General features: G+C 44.2%; 1 protein-coding gene across 3 annotated transcripts in view; it reads left to right on the top strand.

The window, feature by feature from the left end:
- The window catches only part of ARHGEF25 (Rho guanine nucleotide exchange factor 25), a 314,827-nt gene that overhangs the window by 275,195 nt on the left and 22,879 nt on the right, over window positions 1–16,753 (top strand). For all 3 annotated transcript variants that reach the window (XM_044286783.1, XM_044286782.1, XM_044286784.1), the window contains 2 exons: window positions 4,772–4,905; window positions 11,003–11,069. In XM_044286783.1, coding sequence (XP_044142718.1) covers window positions 4,772–4,905; window positions 11,003–11,069 — 201 coding nt within the window. The remainder of the gene's footprint in view (window positions 1–4,771; window positions 4,906–11,002; window positions 11,070–16,753) is intronic.

Below are 16,753 nucleotides of genomic sequence, written 5' to 3'. Positions count from 1 at the left end.
TGTCATGAACACCATTGAAAGTCAATGGGAGACGGATCAGTTTTCTATTGTGATCCGTCCCCATTGACTTACATTGTGTGTCAGAACGGTTCTGTTTGGCTCCGCTTCGTCAGGCGGACAGCAAAACACTGCAAGCAGCGTTCTGGTGTCCGCCTCCAGAGCGGAATGGTGACTGAACATAGGCAAACTGAGGCATTCTGAGCGGATCCTTATCCATTCAGAAAGCATTAAGGCAAAACTGATCAGTTTTGGACCTCGTGTGAGACCCCTGAACGGATCTCACAAACGGAAAGCTAAAACGCCAGTGTGAAAGTAGCCTTACCTAGTGTTTTTTAGAAAGATTTCCAACAAGCTCTGCATCATTAGAAATTACCAGATCCAACCGAGCATTGCCCGTAATGGGAGCTTCTACAAACTGACCCATAAAGTGGTCCTGCAGCAAGTTGAGGAATCTTCTCCCCTTTGTGGTTGAGGCAGAATCATGACCCGAGTCAATTTCTGGGAAGTTAAAATCTCCCATTATGACCACTGTACTTTATGTTCCCTTTTTTTTTATTAACCCCTAAAATGTATGAACATATATGTAGTTCACATAGCCTTATGCTGAAAAATGTTATGTGAACTAATGAGTTCATAGACATGAGGAAGAAGAGGGATTCTGTCTTCAAATGGTTTAGAGGGTAAGTTTCTTAATCTGGTGGCATTAGAGGCAGAGCTTGTTAAGAGCTCATTTGCAGACCCTCTTCCCAGAATTCCAGAGGGGCGTTACCTGGCTTATAAGACTTCTCACGCCGTTTCGGCACTCTCCATAAGGAGATGTAGTATCCCCCGATTCTTTTACTTCCATACATGGGTTTATATTCAGTTTGAATTGTCTGCATTTCCCTATCATTGTATTTGGCCTCCCGTGCTCCTGGCAAACACTATGGCTCCAGCTACAATACTATAGCTTGTATGATAGCAGTGATATACAGAAATCGTGTGACCCCCCCCCCCCCCCCCCCATCCCATCTACAATATAGCATGACTAATTTACTTGGTTCTACCATTACAGTTACTGTCCATATTCTGCATCTATCCATCATGTATAATTAATGTGGCTAGCACAAACAGAAATTGTGGCAGCGTACAATGGCCTATATTACAGCAGTAAAGAATAGGGCCTATAACTCAATGGGGAAACCATTCCAGACATTTAGGGGGAAATTTATCATTTGGGATTGATTTCATGTCACTTCTAAATCTGGTTTTGCATTGTGTGGTTGCTCCAAATTTATAAGTGGTGCACAGTTTTCATATATTTGGTGCTACTGCATTGAGCTGGTTTTTGGTGTAAAAATGTCGCACGACGTGTCAATTGCAACATTTTGGAGACACAACACTTTTCAAAGTGGTCTATGTTTAAGGCAGAAAAGTGAGATTAGACCTTAAATATGGTACATTTAGGACCCAGTCACACAACCCTATTTTTTTGGTTCGCATCCAATCCACATTTTTTAAGGATAGGATGTGACCCATTCATTTCAATGGGTCCACAAAAAAATGCAGACAGCACACCCTGATGCAAAAAAACTAACCAAAAAAATGATGCATGCAAAATGCATACAGTCGTGTGACCCTTACTATCCGTTACACTTGAATTGTTGCATCCTACACTACGTGGCCTCCTTGTGTATTTTTAAGACTAAGGCCTCATGCACCGTTGTTGGCCGGTGCCCTTATTTCAGCCGACAAACTGTGGGTTTGCAATATACGGGCATCGGCCATTTGTGCACTCAGTTGAATGGGTCCACAATCCGGAAGGTGTGGTGCGGGACGGAGGCCCCGTAGTGCTTCCGTGGGTATTTTTTTGCGGTGCGGACCATCGGAATCCAGATCAGACACCACCATTCAAGTGAATGGGTTCTGCATCTGCAAACGGCAGCCCTACGACCGCAATTTGTGGTCCGCAGCACGAGCACCGGCCAACAATGGCCGTATGCATGAGGCCTAAGTCATACAACACATTGCAGTTGCACCAAATTCATGAAAGCTGCACAACCCTTCATAAATTTGGTGCAACCTCACAATGCAAAACCAGGCTTAAAGGTGACGTGAAAACTATCTGAAATGATAAATGTCCCTCAAAATGCCTAAATCATTTGTCCGGGTCTTTCCCTGACCCTTCGGATTGTAATGCACATTGTATTGGAACATATACTTGGTGTTGTCTATCATTTCTGGATAAACATGTGAGTTGTATCGGGCGTTACTTGGCAGCTATCCCTGTACTGTGTGGGGGGCGTTCTCCTCTTACCTATGGACCCTCTGCTGCTTACAGTTGTTGTGCTGTATATCCACATTAATAATTTAGAAGATAGGTCCAAGGCCAAGGTCTAGTGCCTGGACTAGGCAGACTGTCTGTCTCAGATTTATCCCACAGACTGAACTTTTTCATCCTCCCCCTCATTACTCATTAACATTACTCACTGTTACACGGAGGCTATCACCACGGCCGGCTGCTAGAGCAGGACCCCCATTATACCTGAGGCACATAATGATGTGCCTCCAAATTATAAAAATTCCCACCAGTTACCCTTTTTTTAATGACAAGAAGAGGTTACTCTGTTCTTAAACCTGATTAAACGGAGATTATCTAAAAATGTAGCGCAGTCAACAAAATCCATATCGGAACTGATGGCAGCTACTTGGATGTCGGTGTTTTCTACAGTTCTACTTCTATGATAGCCTGGAGCCTAGTCCCAGCACTGCAGCCCATTCAAACATCTGATCAGCGGGGCTGCCGGGAATCGGGCCCCCACCAATCTGATATTGATGAGCCATCTTGTGGAGAGGTCATCAATATTTATGTCTGGGAAAACACCTTTAAGATGGCCGTTGAAGGTGGACGTTTCCATCTTCTGCACTTCGCACATTAGTAAATATGATAACACTTCTCGTGATGCTGTAATTGTTCAGATGGTAGTAGAGGTTTAACCAGACGTCAGGCTGGGAGCTATACGTTGTATTTTTTATTATTTTTTTTTCGGAAAAAAGCAAGCTCTTCAATCCCCAGAGCCTCCTGTCTGTACTTATTTGAAGAAAGCTATTATGACATTGACAGATCCCTTTTACCAGAATGCCTCCACTGCCAGCATTTCTTGTGCTGATCAATAATGTATAAGACTGAGAGCCAATTACCTTATGTGTCTATACTCACTATATCTATTCTCTGTAGAGGCGCACTGAATAATACACAGCCGCCTTTACGTACTCACAAGGGCTTGTATCTGCAGGGAAGAGGAAAGCGAGGTTCACACCCCGGTCCCCTTTCCTATACAACCACATGGTGTGTTCGTGATCAGCTCGGGTGGCAGACTGGTGCGGTTGCAAACCACGTGGCCAATCAGGCTGCAGCTGCCTTTTATTTAACTAGCCAGTCTTCATTGTTAATGGACACGCGGTATGGAGGGTGCCATTAACAATGAAGACCGGCTATACAGTGCAGTCTCCATTAGTAAATAAAAGGTAGCTGCAGCCTAATTGGCCACGCAGATCCGTGCCCCGAACGGCTCAAGACCGCACCATGTAGTCATACCCCATAAGGCCAAATAAGTAGAAAAGTACATCAGTCTTCATCAGTTCATCAGATAAAAGTCATACACAGTCATAGAGGGAAGGCCGTCAATCACTGATAGGACCGTCTCTTTGACTTCAAAGCCCAGAATGAGCAGAGATACAGATACAAGATACAAGTTTTACTGAGTCTTTTCCCATAAAACCCTATCAATCTGCTCAGCTCCTCCTGCTCTATAACATGCTGCCTGCAGATTACACGGTGACAGATTCTCTTTATACATCAATCTGCTCAGCTCTTCCTCCTCTATAACATGCTGCCTGCAGATTACGCGGTGACAGGTTCTCTTTATACATCAATCTGCTCAGCTCCTCCTGCTCTATAACATGCTGCCTGCAGATTACACGGTGACAGGTTCTCTTTATACATCAATCTGCTCAGCTCCTCCTGCTCTATAACATGCTGCCTGCAGATTACACGGTGACAGGTTCTCTATATACATCAATCTGCTCAGCTCTTCCTGCTCTATAACATGCTGCCCGCAGATTACACGCTGACAGGTTCTCTTTATACATCAATCTGCTCAGCTCTTCCTGCTCTATAACATGCTGCCTGCAGATTACGCGGTGACAGGTTCTCTTTATACATCAATCTGCTCAGCTCCTCCTGCTCTATAACATGCTGCCTGCAGATTACACGGTGACAGGTTCTCTTTATACATCAATCTGCTCAGCTCTTCCTGCTCTATAACATGCTGCCTGCAGATTACACAGTGACAGGTTCTCTTTATACATCAATCTGCTCAGCTCTTTCTGCTCTATAACATGCTGCCCCCAGCTCAGACACCATGTTCAACCTGACAGGTTCCCTTCACATGCAGAACAAGCATGCCTTTTCTTCTGGAGTGGTGTTTTTTTACACTAGATTTTGGGGTCAATGGCATTTTTTTTTTTTTATCGCAGCATGCTCCGGGGGTGTCAATGTATGTTGTGTATCCTGCAAAATAAGCAGCAAAAGGGTGAAAGACAGCCCTGAATGTGATATGTACTTTCCTTTGGGACTGATCTACATTGCAAGGATTCTAAGTATTTTATCTTTCTCAAGACTTCTGCAAGGCAGAGTGTCAGGACTGTACTTCATGCTGATAAGTGGCTGGACAACATCATGGAAATGTTTTGCTTCATTGACAAAGATAGATGACTCTTTACTTTTCAGGATCCGCACACGTCCTACCTCTCAGACTCCAAGGAGGATGAATCTATAGCTTCTGAAACATCAACATCTGTCGCTTCCTTCTATCCCCCTGAAGAAACAGAAGAAGAAAGGAAGAGTGCCTTAGAAAAGAGTATGTAAGTGAGTCCTTTTTGGGTATATGGGTGGAGACGGTTGACGAATGTCATTTTTAGATTTTACCTGTAGCTGTGAAACTAAACCCCCTGACAAGTGAAGTGGATAACATTGGTTTTCTCATTGTAACGGCTTCTTGCTGGTTCTTAAAGTTGACGTGCTGAAAACAGGAAGCATGGGCAGGCGTAAGGGTCCGAGCGAGTTTCTCAAGGATCAAATTGTGTGGTTAGCGCTTCCGTTACTGATAATACAACCATCTGCATCCGTTATGAACGGATCCAGTTGTATTATCTTTAACATTGCCAAGACGGATCCGTCATGAACTCCATTGATCCGCTTTCTATTATGTCAGAAAATTGATCCATCCCCATTGACTTGCATTGTGGGTCATAACGGATCCTTCTTGCTACGCAACCCAGGACGGAAAGCAAACCACAGCATGTTGCGGTTTGCTCTTCGGTATGAGAACGGAACTGAATGCATTTTGGAGCATTCAGTTCTGTTCAGTTACGTTTTGTCCTCATTGACAATGGATGGGGACAAAACTGAAGCATAACGGATCTCTATAACGGATCTCAATACCGGAAAATATTAACGCTAGTGTGAAAGTAGCCTATGATGGAATGGTGTCAGGACACACAGTGCATTCTAGTCTTCTGAGCATAGGACTGCAGAGCCAAAAAAATGGTCAGCGTGCCCATGGTGAGCCCTGTCCACTGGTGAAATACCCTACAATAGGAGCTTGAGCATCAGAACTGAACCATGGAACAACTGAAGCCTGGTCCAATGAATCATATATGGACCTAAAGCCACTTACCTTGTTGCAGACCAGAGACAAGGACACTCCTTTATGGCAATTCATTAATGGCACCATGCTACAATGAAATGATTGCTTAGGAATAGTTTGAGGGACATGGCCAAAAGGTTAAATGTGCTCCGATCAAGCATCTGTAGGATGTGCTGTAAAGACAGATCAGATCCATGGAGGTCCCAAAATGTAACTTACAGGAATTGAATGATCTGTTGCCGTTGTGATGGTGCCAAATAGCACGGGACATTCTTAGAGGTGTTTTGGCGCTCATGCCTCGAAAGATCAGACATGTTCTAATTGTATGAAGGGGACCTAGAGAACATTAAGCAGGCGGTGTAATGTTATGGTTGACATATATATGTCATTCTTTTGCCAGAGATGGGACCCGCACCTATCTGACATTGATGGCATAACTTTGTGATATTCCACCAATGTCGGATACGGGTATAACCCATTGAATCCTTACCCTTGACATACCTTTCCTACCAAGCAATGTCCCCTTGATGAGCGAGGCATGGTGGAGTATTCTTTTTGGCTTACTTGCCTTAAAATTTTGTCTATAATAAGATGCACCAAATTTTGACGCAGTTTATGTCAGAATATAGTTGCAGCCACTCTAGTAAACGCCGGCCAGTGACTTATCATTGAACAATTGGAACGAGGAGAACTGAAAGACATTTGGGGGGTCAATTATTAAGACCGGCGTTTTAGAAGGCTGTCTTAATAGCCCCTATACCTGGCGGTAGATCCAACGAAGTTATGAAAAGACGCCGGCCTCTCCACAAGTTCAGCACATCGAGCACCAGTCTAATTGTAAGCCGGCTTCCTTGCGTCTTACACCTAAAACAGGCATAGAAAATTATGAACGAGACGGGCCTGCCTGCCGTGCCCCTTCCCTGCCCACTTATTTAGACCTGGCGGGAGCGGACGAAAGTTGCAGATTACAGAGCAAATAACCTTTGTGCCGCAGTTTGCGCCAGAAATGCATCTAATATAGGCGTATTTCTGGATAATAAATGACCCCCTGGATTTTAGGGACAACATGTTAGCACAATTGAAAGATTATTTCACATTTTACTGTAATTGTATGTTCCCAAGCACCCAGAGGAGCTTTCACCTGGAAAGCTGCTGTTATGTAGCAATAGTGGAGTACGGCTAGATCCAGCTCTGAGGTAATGACGAGGTCAGTTTTCTGCATGCAGTTTTGGAAGCCAAAATGAGGAGCAGATCTTAGGTTACTTCAATACTCCAGTAGGGGAACAACCTGCCGGATCCGTACTAACGCTATCCCATGTGTGCCGCCAGAAGTCCGTTCCAGCCCTATTCACTATAATGGGGAGCGGCGAGAGATGCGGCTGCAGCACAGCAAACAAGCCGAGAGGCGGCCGGACAAATGCCGCAGCATGTTGTTGTTTTTGTCCGGCCACCTCTCTGCCTGTTTGCCGTGCTGCGGCCGGAGCGGACTTCCGGCGGCACACATGGGCTAGCATTAGTACGGATCCGGTAGGCTGTTCCCCTGCCAGACCCTGCTAGCGCCAGTGTGAAAGTAGCCTTAAAAGGAGACGGATATGACTCCTCTTTTTAACTCACTCCTGATTTTGGCTTCTAAAAGTGTCCTGTAACAAAAATGACAAACCGCTGAGTAGAGAGGCCAGGGGAATGTATATTGTAGTCAAAGGGGTTTCTGGGATTTTTATATCAATGGCCTATCCTTATTATAGTCTATCAATATCGAAGAGAGAGGGTGCGACATATTCACCCCTCGCCAATTCCCTTTATTGGGAGCAGCACTGCAGTTACCAGCTCTGTAGTTCAGGCAGCTGATTGGCAGGGGTGCGGGGTGTCGGACCCCAAACCGATCTGATACTGATGGTCTATCCTCAGTGTAAAAATCTCAGAAACCCCCTTTAAGGCCATGTCTTGGTTGATTAGACGGCATGTATGGAGGGAAATGCTGCTCTGCTGATAAGTGACTGAGGAAACGAAAACACTGCTTTTTAGAGGATTTTCTCTACTACCGGACAATGGACGTGGCTTCCGGGGGACGTGACCAATCAGTGTCTCTTTCCTCACTTAGCAGCCTCAGCCTTTGATTGAGAGCGTGGTCTGAGCCTGGCTGCAGCGATTACTGAGCCATTTGTATATAATGGGTGGTGTCAGCGCAGCCAGACGTCCTCCATCAGCCCCGCCAGTCAGGACATTCATGGACCTTTTCTATTTTAGGAGGGAGGGAGCGTGATCCTCTAGATTGCTGGTGTTCCCTGCTTGTTCAGTATTATACACACACACAGATTTACAGGAAGTTTATATGTAGGAGAGCTGACTACATCAGTATAGCAGTGCTGAGTTTGTGATCTGACAAAACCCCATTGTGATTTGCTGTCTGTGGTTGCTCTTTTGATTGTATGGCAGGGGTACCTTAATGAGGACCTGGCAGATCTCCTGACGTGAAATGTTAGTATCCCCCTTGATATGAAAATGCAGAAGCACCATTTCTGCCTTGCACTATGCCGTTCATCTATTATTCCTTCTAGAAATCTATATATAAATTCACAACTGAGTGTTACCATGGCCCTTGTCAAACGGGTATGTTCCTACACTGTCACTGAGTGTGAAAGGACACACTCCAACCTGGTAACACCCAGTTGTCGATTTGTTCATAGATTTTGAGGAGGAATCACAGAGGAAACGTACAATACACAGTCCAACGACAAGAGTCTGCAGAATTATTTTATGGGAAATACAGTTATTTGCTAAACTAGACAAGTGACTGATCTTAAACATATTGAGGTATTACTGTGCAAATAATAAACCTTTACATGACAAACTCAGCTCTACTACAAATGTCATCACAACCACAGTTTCTCATGAAATAAAAAGAGAAAACCAGGAACATGGCAGCATGGTAGCAGTGATGCAGCGTGGCATAACATTTGGCAGACTGTAAGACCCATTAGGCAGTGGCAGTTTAAATAAGGAAATCTATAAGACTGAGGCTCCATTCACACAGCCGCAATTCCATTCCGTATTTTGCGGAACGGAATTATGGACCTATTCATTTCTATTTAGGTTTTTTTTGCGGACCGTATACAGAACCATTCATTTCAATGGGTCCGCAAAACAAACGGAAGTTACTACGTGTGCATTCCGTTTCCGTAAGTCCGTATTTCCGTTCTGCAAAAAAAAAAAAAAATAGAACATGTCCTATTATTGTCCGCATTACAGACAAGGATAGGACTGTTCTATTAGGGGCAGCTGTTCTGTTCCGCAAAATACGGAATGCACACGGACGTCATCCATATTTTTTATAGATCAGTTTTTGGCGGACCGCAAAATGCATACGGTCATGTGCATGAGCCCTTATGTAGTCTTTCAACAAACAATGTGCAGGCAATGCTTCTTGTGCCACCACAGTCGTATCTCTAGGGCAGGGATGGCCAACCTGCGACTCTCCAGCTGTTGTAAAACTACAATTCCCACCAGGCTCTGCTGTGGGTTGATAGCTGTAAGCAGACTGGGCATGCTGAGAGTTGTAGTTTTGCAACAGCTGGAGAGCCGCAGTGCTGGTGAACACTGATTTTCAGGGTTTTGAAGCTGTTGCTCTGTGAACTCCCTTTTTAGAGAGGACCTCTCCCGACATGTCTGTTTTATGAACTACTTGAATTCCCCATGTAATAACAATTCTGGAGCATCTATTCTTATGGCTGTATGTTAGGCGATTCTCTTATTATTCCTACTAGAAGTTATGAATGAATTACTTTGCATTGAAGGTCCAGATTAGGGATGAGCGACTCGACTTCGGATGAAACATTCATTCCAATACTGTACGGAGAAAGCTCCTTACAGTATTAGCATGTATTAGCTCCGATGAGCCAAAGTTATTACTTCGTGAAGTCTCGCAAGACTATTTTTTACAGTATAAATCAATTTGTGAAGTTATTATGCGAAGTCTTGCGACACTTCAGCTCTTCTAGCAGGAATAATAAGAGAATTGCACAATATAGAGCCATAAGAATAGATGCTGCAGAATTGTTATTATAAGGGGGATGTTAGTAGTAAGGGTACTTTCACACTTGCGATTTTCTTTTCCGGCCCTGAGTTCTGTCCTAGGGGCTCTATACTGGAAAAGAACTGATCAGTTTTATCCTAATAAGTGTTGAGCGAACTTGTGTTTTAAGTTCGGCGTCTAAAGTTCGGGTTCCGGTTATCGAAAAATCGCGTTATGGATTCCGCTACCATGGACCATAACTTGGTCCGTGGTAGCGGAATCCATAACGCGATTCTTCGATAACCCGAACCCGAACTTTAGACGCCGAACTTAAAACACAAGTTCGCTCAACACTAATCCTAATACATTCTGAATGGAGAGTGATCCGTTCAGGATGCATCAGGATGGTCTTCAGTTCAGTCTTTTTGACTGTTCAGGCAAAAGAGAAAACCGCAGCATGCTACGGTTTTATCTCCGGCCCAAAAAACTGAAGACTTGCCTGAATGCATTTCTAGCATTTTTTTCCATAGGAATGTATTAGTGCCGGATCCAGCATTCAAAATACCGGAATGCCGAATCCATCCCGCAGACCGAAAAAAAGGTGAAAAAAATAAATGCCGGATCCGTTTTGCCTGATGACACTGGAAAGACAGATCCGGCATTTCAATGCATTTTTCAGACTGATCAGGCATTTTTCAGATCCTGATCAGTCTTACAAATGCCATCAGTTGGCATACGTTTTGCCGGATCTGCTTGCCGGATCACTCTGACGCAAGTGTGAAAGTAGCCTTACTAAAACAGACTTGTCAGGAGAGGTTAAAGGCCTTCTTTAACCCTTTGTGGACACTGTAGCGATACCCCACAGTGCCACCAATGACTGCAGCAGTAGTTTGCATGCCAGATAACAAATGCAGAATATTGGTCCACAGCGCCTTTTCCCATCATATCTCTTGACAACACACTAAAAGTGTGCTCTGTATCTACCCGTCTCCCTGGGGCTGAGCAGGAGATCGCTGGCCGGCTTAGTAAGGCATATCTTGTAGCCAGTGTATGTGCAGATAGTAGCGTCAGCTGGACCTAGGTGAGGGCCGCCATGTCTGTCCTCTGCAGTCCTGTATATTGCCTTGCATCTGCAACACACTCAGCAGGTAGTGTAGGAAAAATGGCCACGTCTACCCCAGGACCAACTGATATAGTGATGGTTTCCATCCAGCGGAACAAACCATTACATTTAACACCTTGATGCTCTGCTATTTTTCGGCATGTTTAATGAACTTTCATTTTCCACCCATCATTGCAGGTATGTCTTAATTGAATTAATAGAAACTGAGAAGATGTATGTCGAAGACTTGGGCCAAATAGTAGAGGTAAGTACACATAATGTTGGTGTGTGTCTACATGAGATGCATTAAAGGGGTTGTCCAGGTTCACGCCTGAACCCGATCTGCACTCATTCAACCAGCTTTTCATGCTGTATTGCGCAGGGCAGGGGTTGTTTGTTTGCGTTTGGATACTGCTAGGCGGAGGCTTCCACCTAGCAGTGATCCCAGTGACGTCACCAGCTCTAATGGGCGGTCTTTAGTGCTGCCGTAGCCTCTAAAAGCAGCGCTAAAGACCGCCCACTAGTGACGGTGACATCACCAGGCTCACTGCTAGGTGGAAGCCTCCGCCTAACTTACCCACGGAGAGCCCGGTACGTCACCATATCTCAAGAAAAGGGGGAGCATCGGAGTGTGTAAAGCACTGATGCTCCATTCATTCATGGTGAATGCAGATCTGGTTGTATCCGGGTTCAGGTCTTAAATTGGAGAACCCCTTTTATTCTCAATACATGGTTCCATATGTATTGTACTTTAGCTGGGCAGTGCCATGCCGCCAGGGTTGTCAACCAGAATTTTTTCTAGATAACATCCCAAAATCACAGACATCCAATATTTTTTGCAGACAAACTGTAAAACCATAATGAATGATATAGGCTATTAGTAATACAGGTCTATATCTCAATATGCGGATAAAGCGCATTACCAGCCTTTACTGCGAGCTGTAAAATGATAAAATAATCTGGTCGTGTACCACCAGCCTAAAAAGAAATCATGGAAATGTCAGGTTTTTTTCACGGACATAGGAAAAAAGTTGCCTATTTTTACAGACTGTCCAGAAATTTCTGGACGGTTGGCAGCCCTGCCTGCTGCATATGGATTCTTCTTATCATTACTTGTATTACGGTTCTTCCACACTTGCATTCCGTTGCCGGAACTGCCTGCCGAATCAGGAAAACGGATAGCATTTGTTTCCGGACGCGGATCAGGCTGACAAATGCTTTGAAACACCGCATCCGTCTCTCCGGAGTCATCCGGAAAACCGGATCCAGGTATTTTTTTTCTCTTGCATTTTTAAAGGTCCGCGCATGCGCAGACAGGAAACCTGGTCCAGTTTTCCAGAACACTTAATACCATTTCAATGTAAATTAATGCCGGATCCAGCATTCCGGCAAGTGTACCGGAATTTTGGCCTGAGAAAATACAGCAGCATGCTGCGGTATTTTCTCCAGCCAAATACCGTAAGAGTGACTGAACTGAAGACATTGCTCTCCATTCAGAATGCATTAGAATAAATCTGAAGCGTTTTTTTCCGGTATTGAGCCCCTGTGACGGAACTCAATACCGGAAAACTTTAACGCAAGTGTGAAAGTACCCTTACGGGCTTTGATAACTACGGTGCTTTATAATAGGGAATGGGTTCGGTCCCAGCAGAATTCATTGAGATGTGTAACAAACCATTGCTTATGTGTGACTCCTTTGAGACGAGCATTAATTGAATTTCTCCGAGATTTGTATGCTCTGACAAAAACGGAATGCTTACTAATTATTTTGGCCATCTTTAAATGTCTCTCTGCTAAGTGAATGTGCAGTCCCTTCGGGCTACATTCTGATGAATAAATGATAGTTCCTAGAGATTACAGTTTTGGCCTCGTTCAAACATTTCTTCTTTTTTTTTTCACATTCTCCGTGCAAATATGTTAGAGTCAAAAGGAATTTATTTCAGAGAACACTGGGTCATGTACAATGGTCTTATGCCTGTTTTCTGACTTTAAAAAGTACACAAATGAAAGCAAACAGTTATTCATTGAATGCATGGACAATCAAAGAAGGGATACAAATCCAATAACAATAAAAATAGCAATTGAATGTTTGCTAGATACATGGACCAAGACCTAGTTAGCAAAATATAATCTAATATACCATGCTTAGTGATGTTTACTCTAAAGAATCATAAGAACAGTGAAGTCGTATAAGAAATGGAGTAATGAATGGTTTGTGTGCTAGCACACGGTGTGGGTACCTCTTTGGCGCACAGAGACAACCTAGATTCAGAGACTTTTGGTATAAATGCTATTTATTGTTCAGTGGACAACGCGTTTCGGAGTTTATAACTCCTTTCTCAAGTCTTGGCGCCATACACAGCAGCACGCACCAGAGGGAGTCTCCAGCCATCTGGCCACTATTGCTGTTGGCGTCCCCAAGACTTGAGAAAGGAGTTTACATGCTGCAGCAAAGCTGTGGGGGCGTGTAACAACAATGACTAGCTCATGAATATTTTTGGGTGTGAAGAGTCTGCCCTTCCCCTCCCCCTGTACTGTACAACCTAACCTAGCATACAAACACAGTCACATGATCATCTCCTAGCTCACACAAGCAGAAGATCTTCCTGTCACATTGCAGATACATAGAATATATATATATATACTGTATAAATTAGGCTACTTTCACACTTGCGGCAGAGGATTCCGGCAGGCAGTTCCGTCGCGGAACTGCCTGCTGGATCCGTCAAAACGTATGCCAACTGATGGCATTTGTCAGACAGATCAGGATCCTGATCCGTATGACAACTGCATTGAAATGCCGGATCTGTCTCTCCGGTGTCATCCGGAAAAAACTGATCCGGCATAAATTTTTTTGCGGTCTGAGCATGCGCAGACCGCAATGCCAGATCCGTTTTGCCGGAACACTCGGGGCCTGATCTGGCATTAATGCATTTCAATGGGAAAAGTGCAGGCAGCGTTTTGGTGTCCACCTCCAGAGCGGAATGGAGACTGATCGGAGGCAAACTGATGCATTCTGAGCGGATCCTTTTCCATTCAGAATGCTTTAGGGCAAAACTGATCCGTTTGGACCGCTTGTGAAAGCCCTTAACGGATCTCACAAACGGAAAGCCAAAACGCCAGTGTGAAAGTAGCCTTATATACATTTATGGTAAATACTGTATCAACACTGTACGACAGCACTTTTATGGTCTAGTGTCATGTATACTGCTAGCAAATACACACAGCTGAAACTCGAAAAATTAGAATATCGTGCAAAAGTCCATTTATTTCAGTAATGCAACTTAAAAGGAATTGCATTAATGCAGCTTAAAATTTGAATTTTGTGAAAAGGTTCAATATTCTAGGCTCAAAGTGTCACACTCTGGTCAGCTAATTAATCCATACCCCCTGAGCAAAGGGGACCTGAGATTGTGACTTTGGGGTTTTCATAAGCTGTAAGCCATAATCATCCAAATTATAACAAATAAAGGCTTGAAATATCTCGCTTTGCATGTAATGAGTCTCTCTCATATGTTAGTTTCACCTTTTCAGTAGCATTACTGAAATAAATGAACTTTGCACGATATTGTAATTTTTCGAGTTTCACCTGTATATATCTTCTTAGTGAGACTGATAGACACAGCAAGCGCATATACGTATTGTGCTTGCTGTGTAACTGTGGTTGTGGACAAGAGCGAATAAGTGATCATACATCTAGCGTACACAGATAAGGAATATGTCACACACACAGTATACAAAACATGAACTGTACAGCTCCTCCTGTCTCCTCTGCTGTATACTGGGTGTAATCCTCAGTATCTGCTCTTATTCTGTATATATGGACACTGCACAGTACCACTTCTCCTGTCCTGTATACTGGGTGTAATCCTCAGTAACTATATTTTCTTCCAAATTGGACGGATTTTATTTAGTTTTTTAGGAAGTTCACCTGATGAGGTACATCATGTGATATTTTTAAACAGTTGGTTGTTACGGATGTGACAATAATATTTTTTTTCCTATTTTTTTACAATAGGCATACATTTTGTTATGTCAGCTGCCGCGGATCGAGATCAGAGCGCCCTACTGCACTGGGCAGCAAGTTATGTCCTGCTGCGGCGTACACGTACGGCTCTGGCCTGGAAGGGGTTAGGTTACTTTCATGGATCTGCACAAATGCTTCAATTTAGATAATACAACCGTTTGTATTATCTATTGTGCCATATTGTGTCGGTGAAAACAGATCCTTCCCCATTGACTTACATTGCCAGTCAAAACCCGGCCTGGACCGTGGGGAGGAGTCACCCACCCAGCACTATGACTTCTCCCAGTAAGAACCGTCCCGGATTAGCTTTTCTCACTGTGGAGTTTAACAGTGAACTCCACAGTCCCCCACCCCTTAACACTGACCCCCCCCCCACCCCCCCACAGTGCCCCTCCACTTTAAAATGGGACCTCCACAGCAGCCCATCCCCTTAACTTTGACCTTCACAGCAGCCCGCCCCTTTAACAGTGAGTTTCACAGCAACCCACTCCCTTGACAGTGACCTCCTCAGACAGATTTTTCTGTGACTGTCGTGTCGCAATCGGAGCATGTCACATGTCGCAGTGCAACACCATAGACTATCATTATAAAAATTGTCACGCGACACATGTAGCAGTGTAGTTGTGCCCTAGGTGTCGTGCGACTTATTATCGTCGTGTAGCCCTAGCCTAAAGCTGACCTACAGCAGTGAAGAAAATTGGCTAGGTTGTTATGGAAACCTGGCGTAAAACTGTGTGTATGTGGAGACTAAGGGCCTGCGAGCTTCTATTGGCTGATAAGGGACATGTGACCGTGTGTATGGCAGTTGGGATATGAAGAGAAAGACTTGCAGGCTTGTATTGGCTAATGCAGGTCATTTTTTGAGAATATCTCAGGAACGTTACGTCCTAGAAAGCTGAGACCCCCACAAGATTTTTTTCAAGGTAGCAAGGGAGGTGTATACCAAGTTTCGTTGAAATCGATGGTTGCGTTTTTAAATGATCGCCAAACATCCGCACATATATATGTCCTTTTTTTTATATATAGATATATTCAATCATGGGCATGGATTTACTTGTGTGTGTGCGTGGGGGGTGGCTTTGGGGTCCGATTGCCAGTGTCTCTATGCGCGTTCCCTCACAGGAGCCGGCCGGCAGCCAGATCAGGGAGAGGGGCGGGCCACAGGCTCTGACGTTTTGTGTACAGAGCCGGGCCACTCCCTAGGGCAGGGATAAGCCTGTACACGAAACGTCAGCACAGGAGCCTAGTGGATGACGACCCTGCAGGAACACCTCATAATAAATGAAGACAAAAGTAAATGAAGACAAAAGTATTTTTAATTAAGTTATAAGCCACATTACCATACGTACATATAACTCGGACAACCCCTTTAATTAATGCTAGGAGCATCGGATACTAATGCTCCTGGCCAGAAGCCGCTCTCTTGAATCCGTCCTGAGGACGGCGATACAGTTCAGTACTGTGACGAGGGTGGCCGTATTTTGTGCTGCACTGCGATATTTGGTGCTGCTGAGGCAGTATTATTTGATGCTGCTGAGGCAGTATTTTGTGCTGTACTGCAATATTTAATGCTGCTGAGGCAGTATTTTGTGCTGCATTGTGATATTTGGCAGTATTTTTATGCTGCACTGTGGTATAAAGTTTTGTTGGGGAGTTATTCTGTGCTGCACTGTGATATTTGGTGCTGCTGAGATATTATTCTGTGCTGCACTGTGATAATTTAGTTTTGCTGGGGCGGTATTTTGTGCTGCGCTACGGTATTGCTGGCCTTGCCTACTTGTCTTGCCCTGCATTCTTTCCATTTGGATCCACCTTCAACATATTTTTGGTCTTTTTCTCTAGTCTCCCGGCCCACCCCCGTTTATCATGGCTGTACAAGGTCTCTAATTTAGCAGTGAAGCATCATTTAAACAAGTTCACTA

The sequence above is a fragment of the Bufo gargarizans genome, chromosome 3, assembly GCF_014858855.1.
Source record: "Bufo gargarizans isolate SCDJY-AF-19 chromosome 3, ASM1485885v1, whole genome shotgun sequence".
Taxonomy (NCBI): Eukaryota; Metazoa; Chordata; class Amphibia; order Anura; family Bufonidae; genus Bufo; species Bufo gargarizans.
The sequence above is the reverse complement of the archived record's forward strand: the minus strand, read 5'-3'. Positions and strand labels throughout refer to the sequence as shown.